General features: G+C 40.4%; 1 protein-coding gene across 1 annotated transcript in view; it reads left to right on the top strand.

The window, feature by feature from the left end:
* Window positions 1-906: 906 nt before the first annotated feature.
* The window catches only part of hoxb3a (homeobox B3a), a 50,480-nt gene continuing 25,585 nt past the window's right edge, over window positions 907-25,801 (top strand). The window contains exon 1 of the mRNA XM_085351336.1: window positions 907-1,109. Within this exon, the coding sequence (XP_085207462.1) occupies window positions 1,080-1,109 (30 nt within the window). The 5' untranslated portion in view covers window positions 907-1,079. The remainder of the gene's footprint in view (window positions 1,110-25,801) is intronic.

The raw sequence follows: 25,801 nt of genomic DNA, 5'->3' as shown, positions 1-25,801 counted from the left end.
CCTAGATGTGCTCGGGCACCCACTCGAGTCAAAACAGTAAAATCGTACATTTCACTGTGTCATTAGTGAAACATTTAATCTCGTCTTTTGTTTTTCTATATTAAACAACGTGATTTAATCCAAAGATATTAGGCCTGCATCTCCAGTTGTTAAAAGTAAGCATACATTTTCTTCCTATATTGTGAGAACAATAGTGGTTTAATATCGCCTCCTTCACCCTGAGGCTGTATACCCCTCCTTATAATATGATATTTGTGTCCAAATGTGGTAATATCTGCTACACATCAGTTGTCCCATATTGCGAATCTGAACACATTCGCACACACACACACACACACACACACACACACACACACACACACACACACACACACACACACACACACACACACACACACACACAATGACGACCTAAATGACGACCTAAAGCCCCATGATTTGCGTGCAGGCTGACAATTTTGCATAATAAAATCCACCAAAAAATCCTTATTATTTATTTATTTATTTATTTATCAGCCGGGACGTTCTGCTGCTTCTGTGAAAGCAAGCAGATTTTTGTGAGGATGCCCAACCCCCACCGCACACATATCAAATCTCTGTGGAAAAAAAAAATGTTCACCGCCATTATTTTCTGGACAGGACAGAGGGGACGGCCCCTTAAGAAAAATGCGAAAATTATACAAGAAACAATCATTAATCACTTGTTCTTCTTTAAACAGTTCTTTTACTTTTCTTCTTCTCTATTGTCATCCGGCAGCCACACACAAGACCCCTTCTGGAGGTGGTGGTGGTTGGGGGGGTTGCCAGAGGGACAGAAGAGAAAAAAGGAGACGTCTTGGAAGACACTACGAAGACACCCCCCCCCCCCCCCCCCCCCCCACACACACACACACACACACACACACACACACACACACACACACACGCCTCCCCTTTCCACCCAAGCTATTTTTTACTCTACATAAACATGCTGCCATAAGAAGAAGAAAAACTTTTTTTTTCTTCCTCGTTGGAAAGAAGAAAATCTCTCCAAAGAACTCCAACAAACCATTCAGAAATCCCTCACGACGAAGCAGAAGATGGCTCACGGGTCGATAAAAGTAAGAAAGGTAAGGGCCTGAGACTAAATTTTGTCTTTTCTTTCTCTGCTTTGGCTTCTGTTGCCTTGTGTTGTGGTGTTTTATGTTTTTATTGCCCCCCCGCATTTGGCGAGGTCACGCTGTAAGAGCATTTACGGCCGTGGGGTTTTTGACTGCAAGCGCTTTGGGAGTGTTTGTGTTGGAATGAGCCTGTGTGTTGTGCTCTTTTTTTCCTTCAGTTTATGCAACCATTGGTGTCAACTCTGCGTCTGTTTGTCAACCACGAGATCCGACGCTTCCTAAACAGCTGCTGTTGTGCGTCGAACGTGCTGCGGTGCGTCTTTTACGCATAGTATTTGTAAAGAGCCCGTTTTTGTGTGCTTTTTCGAAAGGCAGATCTTTAATTTTTGATAGGTTATATAATATTATCGAGTTGCTAACTTAACAAGGATGCCTATGGAGTCCCGTATTACTCAAGGAAAATTATAAATGTTGTTGCTAATATGTGACAGAAAGGCCCACGAGAATAATTTCTGGTTCCTGGAACTTATTATGCATTGTTTCTTAGCTACGTTTCTGCGGTTATAAAGTGTTTCTGTGGTTTAGGACCTATACCTTTTAATGAGATATTGTTAGTGTATGTGTATGTGTACTTTGTTTGCCAGGTGCAGGCTACAGACACTGCAGTGGGAATATGAATAATACGGCCTTCAGTTAGACAGGGGGGGGGGGGGGGGGGGGAATTAAGCGAACTGAGGGGGCGCGCTGGTTAATGGATACTGTCTCGGTTGCGCTTCAAAACAATTTAGCTCGAAAACAAACGGTTCGCGAGGCTTTTCAAATGAACTGCCAATGATCGCCGGTCGCGATGCGAGCTCAGGGCCTCTGCTATCTGCTGAGCCTAACAGCGACGGCCTCAAGAAGCGCGTTCACTTCAGTTTGACCCCTTCAGAAATCAATCTGCCAGCGATTCAAATTAAGGGGTAGCGTTCTGCTAGATGGGCCTTCAACCTCTCAAGGGGACGCGTGGTGCGGCGTGATTCGATGTGTGGAAAGGAAGGACAAAACGGAATAGAAAGAAAAAAGAGAAGGAGAGATGGAGGAGGGAAAAATCAATGGTCATACACGGAATGGCCAAGCTAAGGCCACAGAGGGTTCAGCCAGGGGACACGTTTTTTTCTGACCGATGAGGTCCAGTGGCTCTGAAACCAGAGGCTGACCTGTGGCTCCCCTCTTCATCCTCCACACCACACCTACCCCCTCTAGTCCCTGTCCCCCTTGACCTCACTAGGTTGCGCTCCCTCGGACATTCCCAGACCTCCAGAGCCACCAGGCCATTTAGTCATAACAGACTGAGTTCAGGGCACTGTAACCCAGGGGTAACAGTGATATCTCCACTCCCACACCCAAACAGACAGACAGCAGACAACTCATCCACCTCTACAGGGGTCAGTAAGAAGCCACTTCTGACTGGGACTTCAACTGAAGTGTGGTGTAGCGGTTTGAGTCATCTGAAACTACTGGAAATGTCTTTCCTTCGTTGAACCCTCTGTCGTTTAGAGAATATAAGACCGGGGCTCTCTGCGTCTGGTCCTGAGAGCTAAAGTGCGAAACTGTGTCGTAGATGTGTTAGGTCTGATGCTGCGCAGACCTCGATGATAATGTAAACACAGCATGCCCCTTCTGTCTGCATGGCTGCAAAAGCTGCTAGTAGCCTTTTAACTAGTGGACGTTCACGCCTGTGTGTGTGTGTGCGTGTGTCTTCAATAGTACTGATTCAGCAAAGCAACAAGTATATGAACAAGAAGTTGTGTATCAGTCATAACAGTGTCTGTGTATATTTATTAAAATTATAAGACATTTCAATTACATTAAACTTCAAAAGACATTTTAAATGAACCACTAAGAAGTAGTCAGACATTTATACATGAGCTGCTGTGAATTCACTGGTGGCGGGATCCTTAAAACTGTGCTATGCACTTTGCCTTGCATCGGGAAAACCTTTGACTCAGGTCAGCCATGTACTATAGCGTAACGATAAGATGATCGTTAATTGACAGTTTTTCCACTTACAGCAAATGTGAAGCTGGAGTGGTTCAATGCCACAGTTTACAAATAGTTTAGGACAGGACAGGTTGAAGTTTATAGAACTCTGATTTTCTGAGTATTATTGGGAATCTTTGGAAACTTCTATCATTTCTTTTTCCACAATCTGTTTTTCCCTGTGACCCAGCTGATAGTTAGCAAAATATATCTTTTTAAATGATCTGGTGTTTTCTAGTTATTACATAAGGTTTATAGGGTTGGCAAGGGTTTGTACAATCACAGTTAACTATAAAAGTATTCAGAGTAACCATGTCAATTTTTACGGTTTGAAATGTTCAAACATGTTATGCTTATTTTGGTAGTAGTGCAACATTCGATGAGTCGGACACAGTACATACAGACACAGATGTGGGAAAACGTACAAAAGCTGTAGACCAGCTGTTTTGTTAGGATTTTTTGTTTTTGTTTTAACTTACATTTCTGTCAAGTCCCGTAAGAACTAACGGATGCAGTTTTAAAAATAGGCAAGCCATTCCAGCATGTGACAGAAAAGTGTTTTTGTGCATTTTGGTAACAAATACCGCAGTCAGGTGAATAAATCTATAATACAATATTACAATTATGTGGGGAAATTCAAACTTGACCCATCCCTCGATGTTAATGTTGAGTGTTAATGGATATTGAAATACTATAATATGATTCATAAAGGACCAATTCTTCAAGTGACTTAATGTAATTTCTACTTTGAGCTCTTGCAGTTTCACTGAAAAACAAACAAACAAACAAACAAACAAACAAACAAACAAACAAACAAACAAACAAACAAACAAACAAACAAACAAACAAACAAACAAACAGTATCTCTCTTATATCGCAAAGGTCTGCTGAGCTTTCCTTTACTGAAAGATACTTTATACCTGTATGCTTGTGTGAAGTGTTTTCTCTGTAGCTTGACTACTTGCTCCTGATGCTTCACTTAATCCAAAAGAAGACTTATTTTGTAGTGTCAGGGGGATTAGCATGTAAATAACTATAAAGTAAAAGCATGAAACAGCCGGGGATCATACAGACAGATGTGACCTGCAGTTTACAGACAAGCAGCTCTTTGCTTTGCACGCTGTTTGGAGGCTCTGAGCCAACCGATGGAACTGATGTTTCAACAGCAGCTTTGCACAGGAAACAGAACACTCACACATGCAGTGGAACATCAGGTGCCCAGGCACCGAATATGAGCGCATGTGTTCAGCGATCGTCATAGACTGGAACACACACAGATACACAAAAGTTACACAAACTTCTGTATTTTCCTCCCTCCCTTCCTCCCTCCCTCTATGGCCCGCGTTTGCTAATTGCTAGACAAATCGCCCGCTCCTTTTCCCCGTCATCTCTCTCTCTCTCTCTCTCTCTCTCTCTCTCTCCCTCTCCCAGCATCCACGTTGCCCGAGAAATTTATTATTCTGGAGAGCTCGAGGAGCCGAAGAGGTCACAGTGTAGGCGCGCGGGCTGCAGGAGGAGGTCGTCACGAGAGATATATGGTTGCCAGGCTTTTAGTGCTGCACGGGCTGAGCGCGTGCATGAGCGCGTGCGGGGGAGCCATTTAAAAGTAGACACGTATTAAGTATTAAAAAGAGAGAGCCAAATAGCGGCTGCCAAGTAGCAGCACGCGCATACACGCTCTTTGTGGATTCCAATCCGTGCCTGGTTAGTCAAAGGGTTTTCTAAATAATTAAATACTTTTTTTTCAATAATGTGCCAATTAATCACGAGCTCAAATATTATTATATCGTTAACCCAGGCAATGAAGAATTACAGAAATTGCTAGTGTCTTGCCTTTATCAGCACTAATAACTTTATTAGTAGCAAGGACGGCAGAAGAGCTTTCGAGTGGACTTCGCTGCAGAACAAAAGGAATGATGGAATGATGATTCTAATGGGGTTTAAACAACTTTTGATAATCATTTGTTTGCTTGGTTTTTGTTTCAGCTCTGCAGCTGGCTCGTATTCAACTTCAATGTTCCCGTCCCTGATAATAAATGTATAATGAAGAAATCACGTGTCAATTTGTGACCAAGTGTTGTCAGACTTCCAGTGAAATTTGAAGACAAGCAGGCCTGCAATCTGATGAAGTTACTATTGTACGATACAGCATGCAGCTCTCATATCCGTTACATGTGAGTGATAAATAGGTTTCTGTTGCCTGTATGACTAATGGCGGAGAATTAGGCCCATACAAGCCTATTTATACTGTTGGATTAACCAACTTCTCTTTACTTTTTACTGCAGCATCCTAATGACAAAGACTCACTGCCTTTTCATATAAAGTATAGTTGGAATAGCGCACTGAGAGCAGCAAATCGGAGACACGTAAGAATGAGGATTTGGTAAAATCTGCCGTTTGTTTACGTTTATTATAAGTCACTTCTAATCGTTTTCAAGCATTTTAGAAAAAAAAGATATCTGAGTGGCATGTTCTAAAGATCTCAATCATTTACACGCTGGCTTACCCTCAATTCCACAGTGAGGATTTCAATGAATAATGTGTCTTTAAATATAGCTAGAACTTCACAGAGGCAACAAAGACAGTTGTAAATAAGGTACATTTTGTAGTATTATCAGTTTTTTTCAGGCTATAATATTTATCATTGTTTCTAAAATAAGTCTGAGCATTATAATATTGTTGCAAATGGCGCGTTCGTGGCAAAATGTTTTGTGTGCGTCTGTCGCTGCTTGTGCAGGTTAATGCTGCATTAAATACCCCGTAACAGGGCGGGGGGGGGGGGGGGGGGGGGTGTCACTATAACTGTCTATCGTCAGTAAGGATGATAGTAAAAATCAAATGTGTATGATAAAAGATATGATAAATAATTGTCTAATTATGCTTTTTGCATGTTTTTACCTTTTGGATGCTTTCTTTACGGACTCTCTGACCACCATCATGTGCTTGTACTTTGAGTTTAATTAATTTTTCCTAAAAAACAAACACACATTAAGCAAAGTTGGCCATGAATTTGACGGATAAAAATATTGCTCTTAATTTTTTTTGTCCAGTTTTCCATTCCATTCCATTTTGATGTTTTTACAGATTTGTTCCTCACAGTCTTGTAAAGTGAAAATCTGACAGACATCAATCAACCCTGCAGTTTATATCACGCTCTATTATTGATATTACAACACAATAAATAAACTGTACGTGGATATATTAACTGCTCGCTAATATCTTATATGATATAAATTACTGTGAAGCCATAACAGACTACAATATGAAACTAATCCATACTTTTTCCATTTTCCCTTTAAAATGAACTAAAGTGAACCACTAACCCACCAGTCTGATCATAAACGGCCACACAGTTGTGGTTGTGTTTTCTAATTATTCCATGCAGGCGAGTTTCGAACAGGATTCTGAATAATAATAATAATAATAATAATAATAATAATAATAATAATAATAATAATAATAATAATAAAAAATAATAATAATAATAATAATAATAATAATAATGTTTCCATAAATAATAATGTGACTTAGTTCATTATATAGAGCAGAGAAGAAGACAAAGAAGGAGGAGTAAAAGAAGATAGTACTTCTGTTTTAGGATGTTTAAAACTATACTCGTGAAACTGACCCGGGGACGTCACCGCTTTAATCCCAGAGCGACGTCACCGCTTTAATCCCAGAGCGGAGGGAAGACCTCACGTCTCGCACGTGGAGAAGAATATTAGGGGGGGAAATGGTTGTATGCGTACTGCTATCTCGAGACAGATTTACGAGGCGCAGTAAAAGGCAACGTGTCGGGGCAGGCTAAATCAATCTCTCTCTCTCCCTCTCATTGTCTCCCCTGTTTCTCTCACACACATCTCCCACTACTATTACTACTACTACTACTGCGACTACTGATATTATTATTATTATTATTATTATTATTATTATTATTATTATTATTATTATTATTATTATTATTATATATTTTCTCACCTAGAATATGTGAGCGATAAATCACATCTCGGCACTTTCATTTTCAGGCCATTATCCATCTTAACAAAAGATTTCTCTCTTTTTATTCAAAACTTAGTTAATCATTAACGACGAGGAAGAATCTACCTGTCTATCTACCATCACTGACCTAGAAAGCCCCTGGATCTCAAAGAACTCTTTTACAGTCTTTTCAAGTGCCGACTCTCAGTTCTACTGATAAATCTTAAACTAGCTATTTGAAGCTGGCGTGGATCGCGCGGTGTTGTGTTGTAATGCTGAGTATAAGTGAATTATTCGAGGAGTATAAATGTAAATTAATGCATGGGTCATTTTGTTCTCATGATATGAATGGATAAAGATGCAGATGAGTGAAAAATCCTCCGCCCGTCGCTTTTGGGACGTTTTGAAACGGTTTGGTGTTTTGCGGTAATGGCTTTGCATGCGGTTGTGCCAAGTTTACAGGACTGATTCTATGGCTGTTGTCAGGCCGGCCCAGGTCTTCGCTGCTGCTTATCTTAGCTGTTGTTTCAAACTGTGATTGCTATAATTTATGGCCGTCGTTAAAGACGCCATCATCACCACGGCAAATGTTTGATTTCAATCTTGTTGTGGGTAAAAATCTCCGCGGTGCTGGCAGCGTATATTTAAAGGATTATCTGCATGTTTTTAGTGCATCAGAAAGAAGAAATAAATACACGTCCAAGCAGGTCTGTCACTGTTAATAGTTTACAGCCACATTTGTTTCCTTTTGCCAATTATTTGGAGACGTGTCATGGGTAGATTGCATTTTTAAAAGCAAACTGGCCAGTTGCATTTCTGTACTGCACTTTTGAGAAAGCTACTCTTTGTTTGCCAATATTGCTCTTTTGTGTCACTTGAATAGAAATCGAAATATTTTTACCTTTCCCTGACGGTTTTGGTAAGTCCCTAAAAGAGGATCCTTTATGTTTTAATGGATGATTTTCTAAAAGCTCTTTAAAAGTCTCTCCATCGCCATGAGCGGAAAAATCAGCGCTTTCTTGAGGATCCCGAGGCCCATGCTTTGACCTTGAAGTGTTTCTTATTTGCTACTCAGCAGCTAGGTTAGCCTTCAGAGCCTCAACATTTTTTTCTACTCCAAGTCTCTATTGTTCTGCTGGAGTCGGCTCGAGCTTTGGTAGCCCGCAATAGAAGGATTCCAACGTTCTATTGTTGCAGCTCAGTCGGCCTCATGGCGGGGGTTTTGTCAGTTCGCTGTTTCTTCATCTACTCTTTTCTTTCTTCCTCTGCGGTCTCTTTCTTTTTTTGTTTTGTTTTTGTGAGAGCTCTCTTCTCTTCTTTGCTACTTTACCGAACTCGAAATAAGTAATACAAATCTCATTCTAATCGAATTACACTTCGCCACCGCACCAAAATCTTCTTAATGGGATTAAAAAAAGTAAGGTGAAGTTGGTTAATTGAGTCCAAGCAAAATATTTAATTCTGAATTTTATTATCCTATAGAGTTCGGAGAAAAGCCTGCCTTATATTTAGTTTTGGGTTTCCAGACGCCTAACAGGATGTCTGTCCTAATTATCAAACAAACAGATTTGAGGAAATTTGTTCTCACTGACACAGATGGCAGGTAGTCTTTGCTACCGTTAAATATTTAGTTTAGCTTCAAGACTGGAGTGAATATGACACCGAAACAAGAAAAATACCCCCCCCCCCCCCCCCCCCCCCCCCCCCAGCGCTGTGTATCTGATAAATTATTGCCGCCATCATCGGGTATTTCCTTTTTCTAGAAACACTGAAATATAGCACAGGCTCAAATGTAAGACGGAGCAACGGAAGGAATCCCGCTTCTTTGGTCGGCTGACGGCGAGCTGAGAAAGAGATGACAGTGAGCAATAACGAAGAACGAGTGTGAGGCGTGCAGTCATTTTTAAAAGACGAATTCATCTTTTATCGGCCCCTCTGTGTGTCTGTCCCAGGCCTCCACTGCTTTACCCTACACACGAACATCCTCCGACTGAAAAGTCAACACAAGTGTTTCCTTTTCTTCTTCTTCTTCTTTTTTTGACTTCATTTGGACTCCTGCATGCATGCATGCATCCACGGGCCCGTGTGGGTCCCACAAACGGAGAGAGCCCCCACCACCACTACCGCCAAACACCTCCCGCCCCGAACAACACATCACGTGATTCATTAAATAATTAATGCAGAGGTTGTAGAATAGATATGTTTTCGTCAGGAATATAACGGCGAGACGTGCCGCTGCTCTTGACGTAGAACTGTCCTTTCACCCCCCCCCCCCCCCCCCCCCCTCCAAAAAAAAAAAAAAAACAGCGGTGAAAGAGAGCGAGAAGAAAAAATAGAAAGAGAGGGGGAGAGAGGGGCAAAAGAGGAGACACCAAGAAACACCAACAGAGAGAGGGGGAGTGAGTGAGAGAGAGAGAGAGAGAGAGAGAGAGAGAGAGAGAGGGGGAGAGAGAGAGAGAGGGAAAGAGAAAAGATAGAGGGAGGCTGCAATAAAACAAATTTGGACGGGCGTGTATCTTGCGGGTCGTTGTGGACACCGTGAGTATTGCGGAAGGAAAGGAACTGCATGGGGGGAAACCACACTCCTTCCTCATCTTCTCCGCCGCTGCGCCGCCTTCTCCCGCATCCCTCTCTGTGAATCATAGGCTACTTTAACATCGTGGTAAATATTGCCCCCCAAATACTCGTCTTTCGCCGTGTGTTTTTTATGTCGTGCATGTTTCTGTCGTGTTGTTTACACATCACCCCCCACCTATCATCATCACCATCAGCCATTGTTTATGGGTTGTAGCGTGCAGCCGAGCAGCCTGAAAACCAGAGAGAGAGAGAGTGAGGGAGAGAGAGAGAGCGGTGCAATGCTAGCCGACGGCTGTTTATATTTTAAGAAACACTTGGATATTCTTCTCCATCTTTCGTCCATCACTTCATGTCTGCTTTTACATCTCTCTCTATCTGTCTGACTCTCTGTCCATTCCTCTCTCTCTCCCTCTCTCTTTCTCTCACCCTCTCCCTCCCTCTCTCTCTCGTTTCCCCCTCTCTCTCCCAGCTAGCTACTTCTCTTGATTTATTGTAAGGCTCGGTGTCAGCGTGCGGCCGGGGCTGCCGTTGTGTGTTTGTGAGGGAGCGCTGTTGTTTATGGCGCTGCCCACGATAAATCACGGTTTCCTGCGCTGTGTGTAAGACGGCTGGGGAAAATGACGGTCGATGGACCGACGGTACAGGGGAAAGAGGAAGGAGAGCAGGAAGAGTTCACGCCACGGCTGCGCCACTGGCTCCTCTTTCCCCTTCCTCCTCTTCCGGCTTAATTTCCACTTAATCTCTCTCGTCCTTCTCGGCCCCCATGCACGCCCCTGTGTTTTCTTTCTTTTTTATTCTTTTTTGTCCTTTAGCTTTGTTTTTTTACACTTTAATTATTACTCCGGGCGTTTCGGGTTTTCCCGCTTCAGTATGACAGTATTTGGCTGTAGCTTTCAGGTCTTGAATTACTGAGACGACCAATTAACGAGAGATTTGTTTAAATTTGGCACACCGGGGCACGGCTCGGCCGGCATGAAATCTCATAAAAAAGACCAATGGGCCAGGAAAAGCTCATCTATCTAGCCGGGAGGCAGAAATGAATCCAAGTAACTCAGCCAAGGAATTCGGACTAAAGATGGAAATGACAAGGAAACCTTGTTGATCTTCATTAAGTCCCTGGTTTGTAAATGAAATGCAATCATTAGGCTGCTTTCTGCACTGAAACAGGCTTTGCAGTGAAGATGGACTTTTTACGTACCAACAAACCTAACTGCATCTTATTGTACATTTTAAATTATCTACTGTTAGGCGCTATGTGGCATCAACTTTAACTTAATGCAACAAATAAAGTTTTGTTTCTCCTTATTGCCCATTTTCTGTGGATGCCCGTCGGAATGGAGCTGTTCGCCATTACACATGTCAGAGCTCAGTGTCTCTGCTTTGGCTCAAATCCTCCACCGTGAGTCAGAGCTTCTAATGTGGTGAGCAAAATAAGATGCAGACATGGGAGGACCTTCCTCTCTATTTCCCCATCCATGTTTATATTCACACGTGTCTGCTATTAAGCTGGGTGCATTTCGTGTGCCCTCTTGTAATGGAAAGTCAGACACTATGAGATGTTCCATTTTTTTGTCGTTGCCATTGCCAGTAGGTGTGTGTGTGTGTGTGTGTGTGTGTGTGTGTGTGTGTGTGTGTGTGTGTGTGTGTGTGTGTGTGTGTGTGTGTGAGAGAGAGAGAGAGAGAGAGAGAGAGAGAGAGAGAGAGAGAGACAGTGTACTAGGCTTGCTGCGTTGTTTTGGTGTGATACATTTGCAGCATTGCAAACAATGAACTGCAAGACTGTTTTACAGATTTTAGTGTTATTAATATTGTTAATATTTTTATTACAAATTACAAAACAATAGGGTTGGTATTGGAACTGATGGATGTGCCCCTCGAATCGTTTTACAATTAAGGCCGGGCCCCTTTGCAGCATGGTCCTCTCTCTCCTTCAGTAGTCTCGTTCCCCGCTTGGCCATCAGCAGCAGTGTAAACCTTAGCTTAACCAAATTAGAGCTTCTCCGCCGGCCTCCCATCACATAATAACGACAGCAGCAACAAAAGGCGGCGCTTTTCAAGATGTGTATTCCTGCTCTCCGCAGCCCTGTCAAAAACAATATCTCGCCTCATTTCTGTAGACAGAAAAGGGGGTGGATTGTGGCACCAACCCCCAATACCCCCCCCCCCCCCCCCCCCCCCCACACACACACACACACACACACACACATGTATTTAGATGACGATGCAGCATTGAAATAGTGCTTGAAATATTTTATCTTATTTTATCTCAGCCATGTGTCCACAGCTAAGTATGTTTGGTATGACAAGATAGTTCCAGCTCAGACTCATCTGAAATAATTGAAATGTTTGAAACGGTCCTGAGAAATGATATCGCGCCCTGTCTGACATCCATTCAAGCTGCTGCTGTTATCCACGTTTAACTTCTCTGAGACCGAACTGTGTTCACTCGGTCCGGTATTTATGTAGCCTTATGTTCTGTAATACAAATGTGGAAAGAAATTAATATTAGGCATTAATGTGTTACTGAGGCGTGCCTTCTATTGAAAGACCACAAATAACTGACGCTGAAATTAATGTTTACACCGAAGCCCGCTGCAGGGCAATTGTAATACTGGCAGCTCGTTTTAGCAGAGAATAAAAGAGGCAGCTAAAATGCTATTGGAATAAAAAATAAGCATTTGTTCACGGTTTGCTTTCCACTCTATAATTACAATGGTCAGAAAAGTAAAGACAATATTTGATCATATTATGTTAACTATTAACTGTCTTTTTTGTCCAATTAACCAAATGTGAAATACCTATGCACGGAGAGTCCGCAACTGTACAAAAGATGTTCAACAGATGTTCAAAGCTAACGTTATCATATTACAGTACATGTTTCAATATCACTGGTGTTGTCGATCGCGGTTTTTGTGATACGCGTATTATTTCTCATTAAGAGCAGTTTGTCGAAGTACCTTCCTTTTCATCCTTTATCGGTGCATTGCTTGTTTTCTTGTGTTGCTCTTACGTCCTACGTTTCTGTTAACATTCACTGTGATTGAAGCATCCTTTTATTGCACATGTTCATAGACAAGGTACAATCCTACGCATCTTAAAGAGAAGCAAAAGCAAGTAGGCACAAGACACAAGACCTCACACAAGGCATCTGCCCACTCATTGCTGAGACTGGCAGCCATATTGACTGCTTCACTGTTCTTTTTCCCTAGCAGGAAATATTTTCAGTCCTGGGAGCGACCAATCTGAAAAGAGTGAATCATTCTTTTAAAAATTGTATTTAAAATATTTAGTTCAGTTTTAACGCCCTCTCTATTTACACACAAGCTAGAGATATAGTAGCCACATATTAACGCAATAAAATGACATGTAACCTTTGTGCGGCACATACATCCGTATAGAGACAGTGCGATTTTGTGAAATTATACATATGTATGTTACATAGCAAAATGTTTTTGTTGTGACCACATTTAAAAAAATAATCATAAAGTGTATTTAAAATACTCTGTTCATGCAAATGAAATCCAAATGAAGAAGCAGCACTGACGAACTGAACAGTCCTCAAAATGTGTCCCACTTCTAGCAGAAGACTGGTGCCTAAAGTTAAACTGATTTCTTTTTTAAATTTTTAATTGTATTTTCCAATACATCGTGCTCAATAGTCGCTTGCAGAAAATCTCAGTTTAATTGCCTGCTAGCGGGTAAAGCGAAAAACAAGGGAAAAAAACTAAACGAAAATGGAAATGGAAAGACAGAGAAGAGTAGGGTTTCCTCGAAAACAGTCAAAACATAAATCCGAGGACTACTCGGCCTCATAAATCTGCAGCTGATGGACGTTAACGAGGGAGAGATTTAGCGTGGGAAAAATAATGTTTACAAAAACCGGTTACATTCTTTTAAAGGACCCCTAACATGAAAGATTTATTACAGTACAGACACACAATTAACCAATGTAAGCACGACGATATCTCATTATTATTATTATTATTATTATTATTATTATTATTATTATTATTATTATTATTATTAATAATAATAATAATAATAATAATAAACCGAAAGTCCCATATCTCTTACTGGCCGGAGTTAACCACTCTCACGCTCCGCGCGCCAGGTACTTCCAGAGCTCTTTCTTGCGCGGAGACGATTACCCGTTTGAAAATAAATCAGTAAGAATCCTTCTGCTAATTTATAAACGTCTGCGTGAAGGTAGTGATTCGAAGCTTGTGAAAAATGAGACGCTGAAACCGTATCCAAAACCCGAGAGCTCCATTTTTTTCTCTCCCTTCATCACCCATTTGAACCGGGCCGGAGAGCCAGCACAAGCGCGATAAGACAGCCCGAGCTGCTGAGGCGGAAATGTTTCCACCAGGAGTGGAGGGAGAGAGCAGGCGCGAACTGATTTCCTTTCTCCGTTCTCTTTCTTCTATCATAACAGAAAACTAAAAATACCGGCTTTACTTTTGTGTAATTGAACTTGTCTCTCACGTACTCATTCGCGCGCTCTCTCTCTTTATCTCTCATTGTGTGTGTAGAGGGCATGTTTACAAGCGTGGGCAGATGACACACGTACCTTTTACAAGCGTGAATTTGTGTCTGTGGTGGTGGTGGTGGTGGTGGTGGGGGGGGGGGAGGCAAGTGCATCTGTTTGTATCGGCGCAAGTAAAGATAAACAGGACTTAAAATCCACACGTGCAAAGTAGATTAGAATACTGTTGCTATAACGCTTCATATCTAGTCACCGTTTGTATATCACATCAACATCATAGATTTGAACACATATATATCTCTTGGTTGCGTGGTTGTATGCAACTTTTGAACCTTAACATTAATAATGAATACATCGGAGATCTTAAAGTAATTGCGCATAGGCTAAAATCGCCCACTAATTGTGTAAAACCAAGCGAGGTGGAAATGGCTCCCCTCTGTGAACGCGCAGGTCAAATCACAGCGGAATTTCTGCTCTCTCGGCCTCCTTCTCCCTCTTCTTCTCCTCTGATCGCGCTCAGTTTGACGCCATGTAATAACCAACATCTGGCCTTTGCGCAGGCAGTATGAACAGGCAGGTTACGGTGAACCTCGCTAACCCTTCTGGTGCACCTTAACCACACTCCCTTATTGGACAGGAACAAAACCAGAACTCCCTTTTCTCCCTCCCAGATTCCCCAGGTTGTCTAGGTTGTCAGACTGCAAACTGCTTCAGGAACAGTTCACAGTGTCAAGCCGTCTGTCCAGAAAAGCAGGGACCGCCGAGAGAAGAGACTATATTCCAGCGGTAACCAAAGAAGCAGTTACGACGCGCCTGAAGATACGTGTTTTAGGCTTAAACGTAGATTGCTTTGGTCTGCAGAGGTTTTAGCTCACCAAGGTTACTCATTGCTAGTAGTAGCAATAATAATAATAATAATAATAATAATAATAATAATAATAATAATAATAATAATAATAATAATGGTGAATTTGGTTAGCTTGCACCAAAGAGAGCGAGGGAAGATGAAGACGAAGATAGAGAATGGAAAAGGAGGACTGCGTGACCCTCTTTTTAGTTAAACGAAAGAGAAGGGAAGAAAGGGGAAGGAGCAGCGAAAAGCAGCCCAGGGAATACAGCGTCACCCTCAATCCAGGAAAGCTCTATCCGTTTTTATTCTGAAGTCCAGCTCAGAAAGAGGCCCACCGGAGCTCAGCAGTCTCCCAAACATTAGTGGGGTGGACAGTGTCAACTCGGACGACAAAACAGACAAACGTAAGCCCTGGATGTGGCTCTGACCAGGAACGTACCAGCCCGCTACAAGGGGAGTTTTACAGCAAAAGGCGGAGGGGGTGAGCGCGTGCATGCGGTGTGTCGTTTAGGGTAAAGTCGCACCGCGAGCCCCAGACCAAGCGGGTTCCGTCAGCGTGCTTGCTGTAGGTAGGCTTGACTGCTGGAGATTTATAGCAGAGCCGCTCCAGATTCATGTCTTTTCCCAAACCGGTCATGCAAACGATTGGCGTCTCCTTTACGCCGTGTCACAGAAGCGCCATAATGAGCTCACCAGTGCTATAATAACAGGTAACGGTGCAGTTTAAACGTCGGCTTTAATTGGCATAAATAACGTTTTAGTGCCATTTTGGACTCCAACCTCTAGGAGCGACTGCTTGTATTTAAGTACAATTAATTAAAAGAAAATACGCCCAAGCCTTTCGGAGAGGATTCAGTGGTCATCCTAACTGTAGCTAGTGTGTCCGTCCGTGTCCAAAACAGACTGAAACCAGGAAAAAACCGAACACCAGGAGGATATCCATCTGGAAAGACACGCCAAGAGCGCAGGTAAGGTCTGTCGGGCTGCTTCTTGCTCAGTGTCCCCGTGCTTATTCCCGAGGCGTCCCCATTCCACACACTCCACCGCTCGACATGTCATTAATTATCTGTTGTGTGACCGCGGTCTCTCTCAAACTCGCACAGGCATCCATAGGGTGAAACCGCGTGCAAGCTCTATTGCTAGCCAACACTTTTTCTGTGCGCGCGTGCGTGTAGGCAGCTGAAGACAGATGCATCCGAATTGGTAACAGAAAATAGGACGAACTCTGTCTCTTACTTTCTCAACCTCCCTGCTCACTCGCCCCACATTTGGAAAGCAGTATGCCTGCTAGACTAAGTGAGGTGTTAGTATGTGCATGTTAGCGTGCGTGCGTGGGACAGAGAGAATGAGTCTCGGCGATTAGGGGCATGGCTGCTATGTATAAAGAAGGAAGATGCATGCTAGCCACGACGAAATTTGGGATAGTGTGACGATTGCTTACTCAAAAAATCAACCCCCATCTCACCCTTTGGCCCCACAAAAATATTAGCTCCAACCAATTTTAAACGAAATGGTTATCAATAGACGTCGAATTACAAATGCAACTATTGTAAAATAACTACAAACAGAAATCATTTGGTCTAATGCGTTGCCTTTCTCCTCCTTACACCAAGACGTGGGTCCATTTATTGAGTGATCACAAGGATATGAAAACACCATAAGCAAAACTGGATCACAATCAAATTATACAATGGCTGAGGTGAGAAATTAAGGTCCATAAAAAAGTGCATTAAATATAGATTTACCATACAACCATCAGTTCTTGAGCCCCTTAACACATTTATTGCGAAAGAACAAGATTTCAGAGTCAAAACTGTGACTTTATTCATTTATGTAGTCTCCATATTGTTTATGAACTGCAGATATAATAACTGCACTCATCCAAGGAAAACAGCCCACTAGTATACTATGCTATCATTATTATTATTATTATTATTATTATTATTATTATTATTATTATTATTATTATTAAAGAGAAACACTTAAAGGTTTGGTAACTATAAGAAGAGCTATTCCTGAGAGCTCACATCCACCAGTCTGGAAAGGCAAAAGCAAAAGTGCTGTCTTCTGTTGTTTCTACACTCAAAAAAATCTGTTGTTGGATGAACACAATTTAATCATGGCACCCTTTTTGCACACAATTTAACCAAGTACAATAAACCCTTTTCGATCATGTCAAACCAACACATTTAGCATTTGGTGGTTTAATGTAATCAGATTACGTTGGATCAACATACTATACTTACATTGATTTGAAGTGATTTATTTAAGTATGTAGAGTGAAATTTGTTTTAATTCGTTCTACACAATTTAAAAAGTTTAGGAAAACAGAATTAAATCTTGTTGTTTCAACAACTACTTTGTTAATCAAGGCAATGATTTCACTCATTTCAACCAAATTATTTCAATTAGATTTGTTTACATTTGTTACACATTTAGAAACCCACTACTTTACAAAAAAAAGTCACAATCAGATTATGATAACATTATCTTTATTAACTGGATTTAGTGGACAATATAAAAGCTTACCATTTTTGTACACCTGCAAGCATTATGCCACTTCAAAAGGTAAAATGTTAGAATACTTATTTACATAGGTAATATGTTGGAACCAAAGCTTCCACAACTAAAAACAGATGCAAAATTTGCTCAATATATCGACTGCATTTTAAAAAATTAAACTAAAAGATAAAAATACATCTCCCACTTGGCAAGTTAAAACATGTGACAAAATCGAATTGTGTGAATTTGGAAAAATAAAATAAAATAATTAGAAATATTTTGGGGGCAATACAACAACAACAAAAAATTCCATAGGTGATGAAAATCTATATTTGTTTGGTGTATCTCATTGAAATAATTATTAGTTTGACCAATTTTTATATTTCTGTATTTATTTTTTAAATTTTGGTTGCAGTCCTCCACAGCTAGCAATATAGTTTTGCTGTGTTTTAAAACATGCTAGCAAGCAAAATGGAAACAATAATACAGTGAACTTAACAGGTGGCAGTGGTCTTAAACTTTACAGGACCTTGATACATAAACACAACATAGTACTTCTGTCAGTACTTCTGATCCATTTTGAGCCATCTATATAAGGACAAACAAAAATCATCTGCAGTGCTGTATAAAAGGTGAATTGCCCAACAGAGAGAATCCAAAAACTTAAAAAAAAATGTTTTAAATGAAAGAAAAAAAATATAAACAACTCAAATATTAACATTATATATTGGAAATCACCATTGCACCAATGAACCATTCAAGACCTATCAGTCATTTTCAAGTGCTCTCACCCCATAAGCTTGTTTTTCAGAAACTGTACCTTTGAAGACAGCTTTTGTCCATCAAGATTTAAAAGTATCTTCTGGAGGACTTCAAAGGTGCATTTAAGTTCTGGTGGGTAGCTCAGGTTCAAACGGTATATGAGTCCAAACAACAGAGCACATGCTTGTGCAATGTTACCCAAATCAGTGTTAGCCTCCACACCCTCAATCACGACACCAACGTCCTCTGGGTCATCTTCAGGTTCAGCACCCTCCTTCGGGATGACGTACACCCCCATCACAGTTTGCTCCATGCAGCTTTTTGCCTCGCTGTCCGTATCCTACATGAAAAAGTATAAGACAACAAAGTAAAATTTAAGAGATTGTTTAAACAACTGTTTCTATGCTGTTCATAAAATCCAAGTAGTCAAAGTAATAAACAGAAAATTACACCACTAAAGTAGTTGTTAGTAATTACTCCAATACATAAATTATAAAATACACCTCTCATGTCAAAAGAGGTGGCATAATTGACCTCTCACCGGCCCCTCCCCCGAAAGGGCCATTGTCCAATTACACATTATAGCAACCGTTACTGTGTCTGACAAACATTAACCTCAAGCAAGATGGAGAAGCGGTGTGCCCACCGATACGCCGAGAGATTGTGTCTGGAGGAGTTGTGTTCTTTCCATTCACAAAGTCAAAAACAACGTGAATGGATTAAACAGTGTGTATGGCCCCATTCCCAGGTAAATGTACCGAACATTATGACGCATGTCTGCTCGCACATTCGGGTACCCATTGGTGCGCAGAGGAAACCATTTGTTTGTCGGACGTAGCAAGAGTAACTTAGGGGGACAGGACTCGAGAAAAGGCTAACTCAGCTGCTAAAATAAAACAGGTATAGAAGTGTTAGTACTAAACAGCTCAAAGTTCATAGACATTTCTATTTACAAATACTGATGACCATAACAATGAAAAAACAACAGGACTTGTTTTAATCCAAGTACAGATTCAAAAGCAATATAGTCTTGATGCATGTTAAATGCATTGTATGTTTGTGTATCAAGTTTAAGTAGGCATAAATTTCTTTCCTTCCAATACCAAATTCCAGAAATTCTTTATTGCAACGCTTAATACTGTTTGGTATTCAAGACATCCTTTCCCCAATACCAGGTGTCTTGTTGCTAATCTCAAAATTTTAATTTTAATGATTTGCATTTGAGGCAACGTCACAATTTGTATGAGAATGTTACAGACAACATGCTGTCACAATGGCTCACCAAGTACTCCTTTATTAACTTCTCATAGTCTTCGTTTAGGTGGATGCACAAAGACTTCAAGATGCATGCTCGTCTGGTATGGATGTTGTCATGCTGGAGAGGAGGAGGAGATAATATGAGCCAAAACCAGTCTGTTTTTCTTAAAGCTAGGGTAATCAGTTAACTTGCATAATTATTCTTTAGGTTAGAACCTGGCATGTACCACTTGTTAAGCCGAAACAAAATTGACAACTTCATCTCCAAATAAAAGTTATTTTTGCTGCCTATGACAAAGTCTACTCAATCCTAATACAAACCTTGGAGATGGCAAGCATGAGACCTCTTATTTTCTTTCCACGTGTCCCTCCTTTGGTCAGAAAGATTTCCATTAAGCGTGGCGCGTATTGGTCAAGCTCGGCAAAGAAAGTAGATAGCAGAGGCTTTGTGGTGATTCGCAGAAACTCCTTCTCAATCTGCAATAGAGAACAAATACATTGATTAAAAACGCAACTGTATATTTCACTCACTTCACATCTAAGCTGACTAAAGCTGCTTTTAGAAGACCATGCAGACATCAGTGCTGTCTGTGTAGGACATGAATCAGTCTGTGTCAGATACTGAATTTGAAATTTCCACTAAAGTCACAAGTAAGAGGCAAGTGGAACCAAGATCTAGGCCATTTGCTTTTTGAAGTTTGCAAAGACTGCTAAATTGCACCAGTGGTAGTTCACTCTTTGCAACACAGTATGCTGTTCTAAACAGATTTTTCAGGTTTATTTTTAGTATATTATTTGCAATTGGTGTTTGTTCTGGGAAAGATATTGCAGACTGAGCAATAATCCATTTCTAATGGGGGCCTTTCTTAAAATGACTGGTCCCAGTAACAAAGGCGCTTGTCGACTCAGAAATCGAGGGAAAACCAACAACACACCCGGCAGAACATTATGTTATTTACACGGGTGCACATAAGTGGTCCGCATGTGCGCATTCGCTGTCAAAATAAAAGACGCGCAACAGATAAGAAGTTGCAACGCACGTTTGCATCCATATAAAAGGCACTGTTTTTGTCCGCTAGAGTGGGATTTTCACGGCACATTCTGCACCACATCTGTGTGTTCATCATTTGTTTGAAGCCAGCTCACCTCCTGCAACCACTTTTGCGAGAATACGCGCTTCTTTTGTGGTTCGGACTCCTTCTGACATTTCTTTGGAGGTGGAGGAAAACCAAAGTAATTGCTTAAAGGAGCTTCTTCGACATATTTAAGAGTTCTAAACAAATATGTCCTCCTCCAGAAAATCTTATGTATGCAAACACGCGTTGCAACTTCTTATCTTGTGCGCGTTTTTTATTTTGACAGCAAATACGCACTTGCGGACCACTTATGTGCAGCCCCGGTTATATAGCTCGTCATGTTGCAGCCACAGAAATTCTTTTGTCCATGAAACCATAAAGCTGCACTTTCTTTTTGCCTTATAGTCTGATTTGTCATAACTTTTCCGTTTTGTGGTAAGCTTTTCTTTGGCTGTCACTTCTTCACCCTGACCTGTCTTATTTGGCTAAGCAGAACTACAATTAATATCCTGCTGCTTTTACACACGCACTCACATAACACTCAGCGATTGTCTGCGCGATCAACCTCTCACATGTTTAAGCTGCGGGAGATTTCACTTGTCATGTTTGCATATTAAGCTAACGATTGATAAGACGATGTCAGAGGAATTGGTGCACAAATTATCATCACTCACAGATCAGTGCTGTCGCTCTCTATACACAGGTCGCGCGATTGCAAAGTGAAAGCAAAAAACAAGCGCAAATTCAAACGCGATTTCAATATGTCACATATTGACAGTGGCTCACCGATGCCAATGACATAATTACCCAGCTACATTTCCGAAAGAATGCAGAAGCATTGACATATATTTTTCCTTCTTATGACAGCCCGACGGGCAGGGCAGAGATAGATTTTGGTAGCCCGACTGGAAAAATCGCTAGCCCTGGGACGTCGGGCTAGCCATTTTGCGAGCCCTGTACAGTGTTTCAATAATTGTACCTACTACTCTCCCTGATGGAACAACGCTTGCACTGCCACATACAAGTCACTGAAAGAAAAAAAGAAAAGCAGTTTTAAGGATAGTTTTATTGGCACCTTTTTTTCACTTTGATTAAATCATAAAACTATCATAAAAAATATATGATGGTAAAAGGCTTACCATGTATTAAAGAGGAGGCACAAACAATCAGAAAAAGGGGTCAGCTTTCTTTGTGGTGTTACTATGGTAAAGAAAACAGAAAAAATTATTTTATAAAAATTCCACAGTGGATTTTTTTTTACTTTGTTGCAAATGTATAAAAAAAATACAAATACATATAAATACCTCTTGCAATAAAAAATTCACAGATAAATATCCAATCTGTTGCCAAATGTAATAGCAGTGTTTCACACTATGCAATAAAGATGCTGGTAGTTGCGGTATAGGTCCGACAGGCAATTTTCATAACTATCCGCCATTGCCTTTTCCTCTGACCTCGTGTTTATGCTCTTTTCCCCATGCACTAGCATCAAGTCAATTCGAAGGATGCAGCCCCTGAATTTGGACACAGCTAATATTTAGCAAATCGCGCATGCTAGTTTAACTTGCATTACTGTGAGAGGCCGAATGCTTAAAATAAAAGGAGAGAGAAAGAAAGAAAGAAAGAAAAAATGCAAATGATAATAAAAAAAGTGAACAAAGACCATGTCTTGCAATAACCGTCGTTTAAAACCAAAGTGAATGCTAACAGAGCTAGGTAGAAGTTCAATGAGACAACCATACTAGCTTTAGCTAACTTCATTTACTTTGAAAGTGAATTACAAACGTGTTAAATATTGAATTAAACATATCAATAACCGCTAAAAACACTATAAGACTAACTGCAAAAACGGGTAAAAAAAAAAAAAAGAAAAACAATGAAGTGGACATGCTAATAATAGTATAAATATACCCAGAGCGGATTATAAATCAGGTATTAGACGGTACCGATTGGCACCGTCTAATACCAGATTTTCACTGTATTTGCTCCACTCCCGCTGTCTAATGACAACTTACACATTTGGAATTAAAAACATTGTTAAACAATTAATGGACAAAACAACTTCGTTTGACTAAGATATTTTGAGTTATTTATTACTTACCTGTATTGTGGAAGATTCCGCAGAGGGAAATGGCAGTCCACTGAACACATATAACTTCTCCGCGTTCCCGCCTCTTCACTTTTGGGAAGTTTGAGCATGCGCACTAGGCATCGGTTTTAGAGTTGTTGATTTAAAATAATTACATTTAATTGAACTGAAGAATGCAAATCTAGTTCATTAAACTTTTTGTTATTTTATGTTAAACCAACAACTGATAATGATTTAAAAACCTAAACTCAATATGTTCATGTTAAATAGACAAATGTCTATTGAATTAATCAAACAACTGCCTTAGTTGACTTTTTTGAGTGTAAGAAAGCAGTTATTTCAAAAATCCTAGCTTGTTTGTTCTTGTGTATTTTTACATCTAATGTCAACTGATATATATGATTTTAATCAAGTTTAAAAAACGGCCATATTCTAAAATGCTGAACATATCAAATACTCCCACCCTGTATCATCCAGGCTAAATCTGAGTTGCTTATGCCATCTCGTGTAACAGTGGTTAGATCCTCTGGACTTACCTTGAAGTATTTTGCTAAGTATAGAGGTATATAGATTTAAAAGTTATGAAAACCCACAGCAAGTCTAGCACAGCTGTGATTTAATCGATTTCCTCGTGTATCACTGACAAAGTATGGGCAGAATACCAATCATAGTAAAATAGTAGGGGCAAGAACAACTAACACTGTTGCTGTATAAAGCCTGACAGGTCTGGCTGAGATCCATAAAGCTGCTTTCTCCCGCTGTAACACACTACTGTCTGCTGCTAGGCCAAGTGGCCCGATTATATTACAGTCACTGGCTTCTTTTTCTGAAACTTGCATCATAAGAGGACCATGTTGTCAGGAAATGGATGCAGGCCTTTTATAGTGGTGCAGGTTGTTCAACATTCAGTGTAATGAGGCCTCAGAGCTATATAATAACAACTTAGGAAAATCCATTTTGAAAGCCCTGCCAAACCACAAATTACTATAGACACATATCACTGAATGCTTCTGTCCCTAGATGGACTAACTCTCAAATGCAGAAAATGATTGTTTTTGACCAACAGGCAGCCACAATGGCTGCATGTCCAGAAAGCCTACATACCAACAATGACAAATTCTACAAAAAACATGGTCAAACGAGACCTTACGTTTATTCTCCTCTGATCCATAATAATACACCAAATCTAATGGAACTCTACAAGTGGCAGCATTCTATTCTGCATTAATAAATAATCTATGTCAAAGTGAGTTAAATATTGATGCGGTACAAAACTCTGTGATGTCATTATTTTTGGTCTTCAGCATATGATCCAGAAAGAACCGACTGTGTAATCCCACTACCACCATTATCCCCACCCACCACCCACCCATCACTATTTATGGTGGGTCTTGTATGTCTTGTATACATACATACCTGCATGTCACTACCTGTAACAGGTTTCCGCAGTGCACAATACTGACCAATATAATCACCATCTATGCGTCTGTCTTAGATGTGAATAAAGAAATATTAAAAATAAAATATAACCAGGTTCCACCTATTAGACATATGAATCAAAATGAAAGCGTTACAAATTACAGACTGACTCAAATTTTAGGTCACTTTTGAAATCTATTACATTTGAATGTAATATTTACAGATAAACAATTTCATTTTAATATGCAGTATTTATATTATATGGTGTTTGATTATGAATTTAGATAAAAGTCAGGAAGTCTACACATCTAAAAGTAATGCTTAATTACAATGTAAGAAGTGGAGTTTAATATGCTCAGTAGCCCGCACCACTATTAGTAATGTATGTCCTTTCCTTCCCCATGAGTAACATTTACAGTGTAATTGCTTTATAACTGCCAGGTTTTATTCCCTCGTACCTACAGTCTACATACTGTTAAGAGCAATTTGATATTTATAGGTATACGTGAAATCTTACATTTAAAAAAAAATATTTGGAAAATCTTGGAAATTTTTGAGACATTGCTGACTGTATCATTAACTGCCAGCTTTTTCCTATCGCGATGAGCTTTTGTTCAATATTACACATTTAGGTAAAAAGGTAATTAGCTAACCATTGACTTTGTGAATACTACCTGCCACTCCCCCACCCCCAACAGACACACACACACTTGCATGGGAGGTCACATCCATCCCTGTTCAACCTATGCCTGACAGGCTTGGTGAGCTTGGCACTTTTCATGGCCCAGGAGCAGAAAGAACAATTCGACCCCCACATCATACCTTCTGGTAAACCCCAAGAACCCCCCTTCCCCTTCTTTCCTTCTCCTAGTGTCAGGGCTTTCTTTTAGTTTGAGGTCAAAGATTAGCATCTCTGATAAAGATTAACTCCGTGTCAAAGGAAGGCGTTGATGGTATGAGTTTCTGATTTAGGACTCTTAGTGAAATGGGGTTAGTTCTTTGGGAAGTTGTGCGACCCTGCCTGGAGCAGTAAAGGAGAGTAACACTGGGCTAAAATGATATACAAGTAGCTAAGTGTAGAAAAGAAAAAAATCATACAATGAAAGGGTATAAGGGATGTAAGAACTTGTTAAGCTCAGCTCTTGTTGTTGGATATGTTTGTGCATAATCCCTGTTTGAATTTGAGGGGCCATGAAGCAGAAAGCAGCTTCAGCAGAAGCACGTGGTTTACATAGAGTTCAAACAGGTCTTTTGTACACAGGACGAGTTAATGCCTCAGTTATGTGTCTACAGCAACAGACATTAAGTAGGTTTATTCAGATTTCACAATCCTGAATGACAAGAAAGTATTCACTAGGTGAATAGCATACCAGCAAAGATGTGAACTAATATTTTTTAGTTCACATAAAAAACACTTTTTACAAATTTGGCTGTACACACCTATGGAGGTTTAGCGTTTTCTCACAGAGTGGCTTGTGGTTGTAAACCTTACTAATAAAACAACAACACCAAAGATATGAATTAGTAATTTTCCACATGGCACAGTTACACAAACATGCTCCTTGGCTGAGATGTTTAAAAAAAATGATTGTTCATGCACTTGAATTGTTTGAATTTGATTAATTTAACTTTCCAGGCATTTTGTTTTTGCATTAAATTTAGAATGGAATATGGGAAACAAA

The sequence above is a fragment of the Diplotaxodon limnothrissa genome, linkage group LG4, assembly GCF_057381915.1.
Source record: "Diplotaxodon limnothrissa isolate DT_005_m linkage group LG4, D_limnothrissa_male_GT1.1, whole genome shotgun sequence".
Taxonomy (NCBI): domain Eukaryota; kingdom Metazoa; phylum Chordata; class Actinopteri; order Cichliformes; family Cichlidae; genus Diplotaxodon; species Diplotaxodon limnothrissa.
The sequence above is the reverse complement of the archived record's forward strand: the minus strand, read 5'-3'. Positions and strand labels throughout refer to the sequence as shown.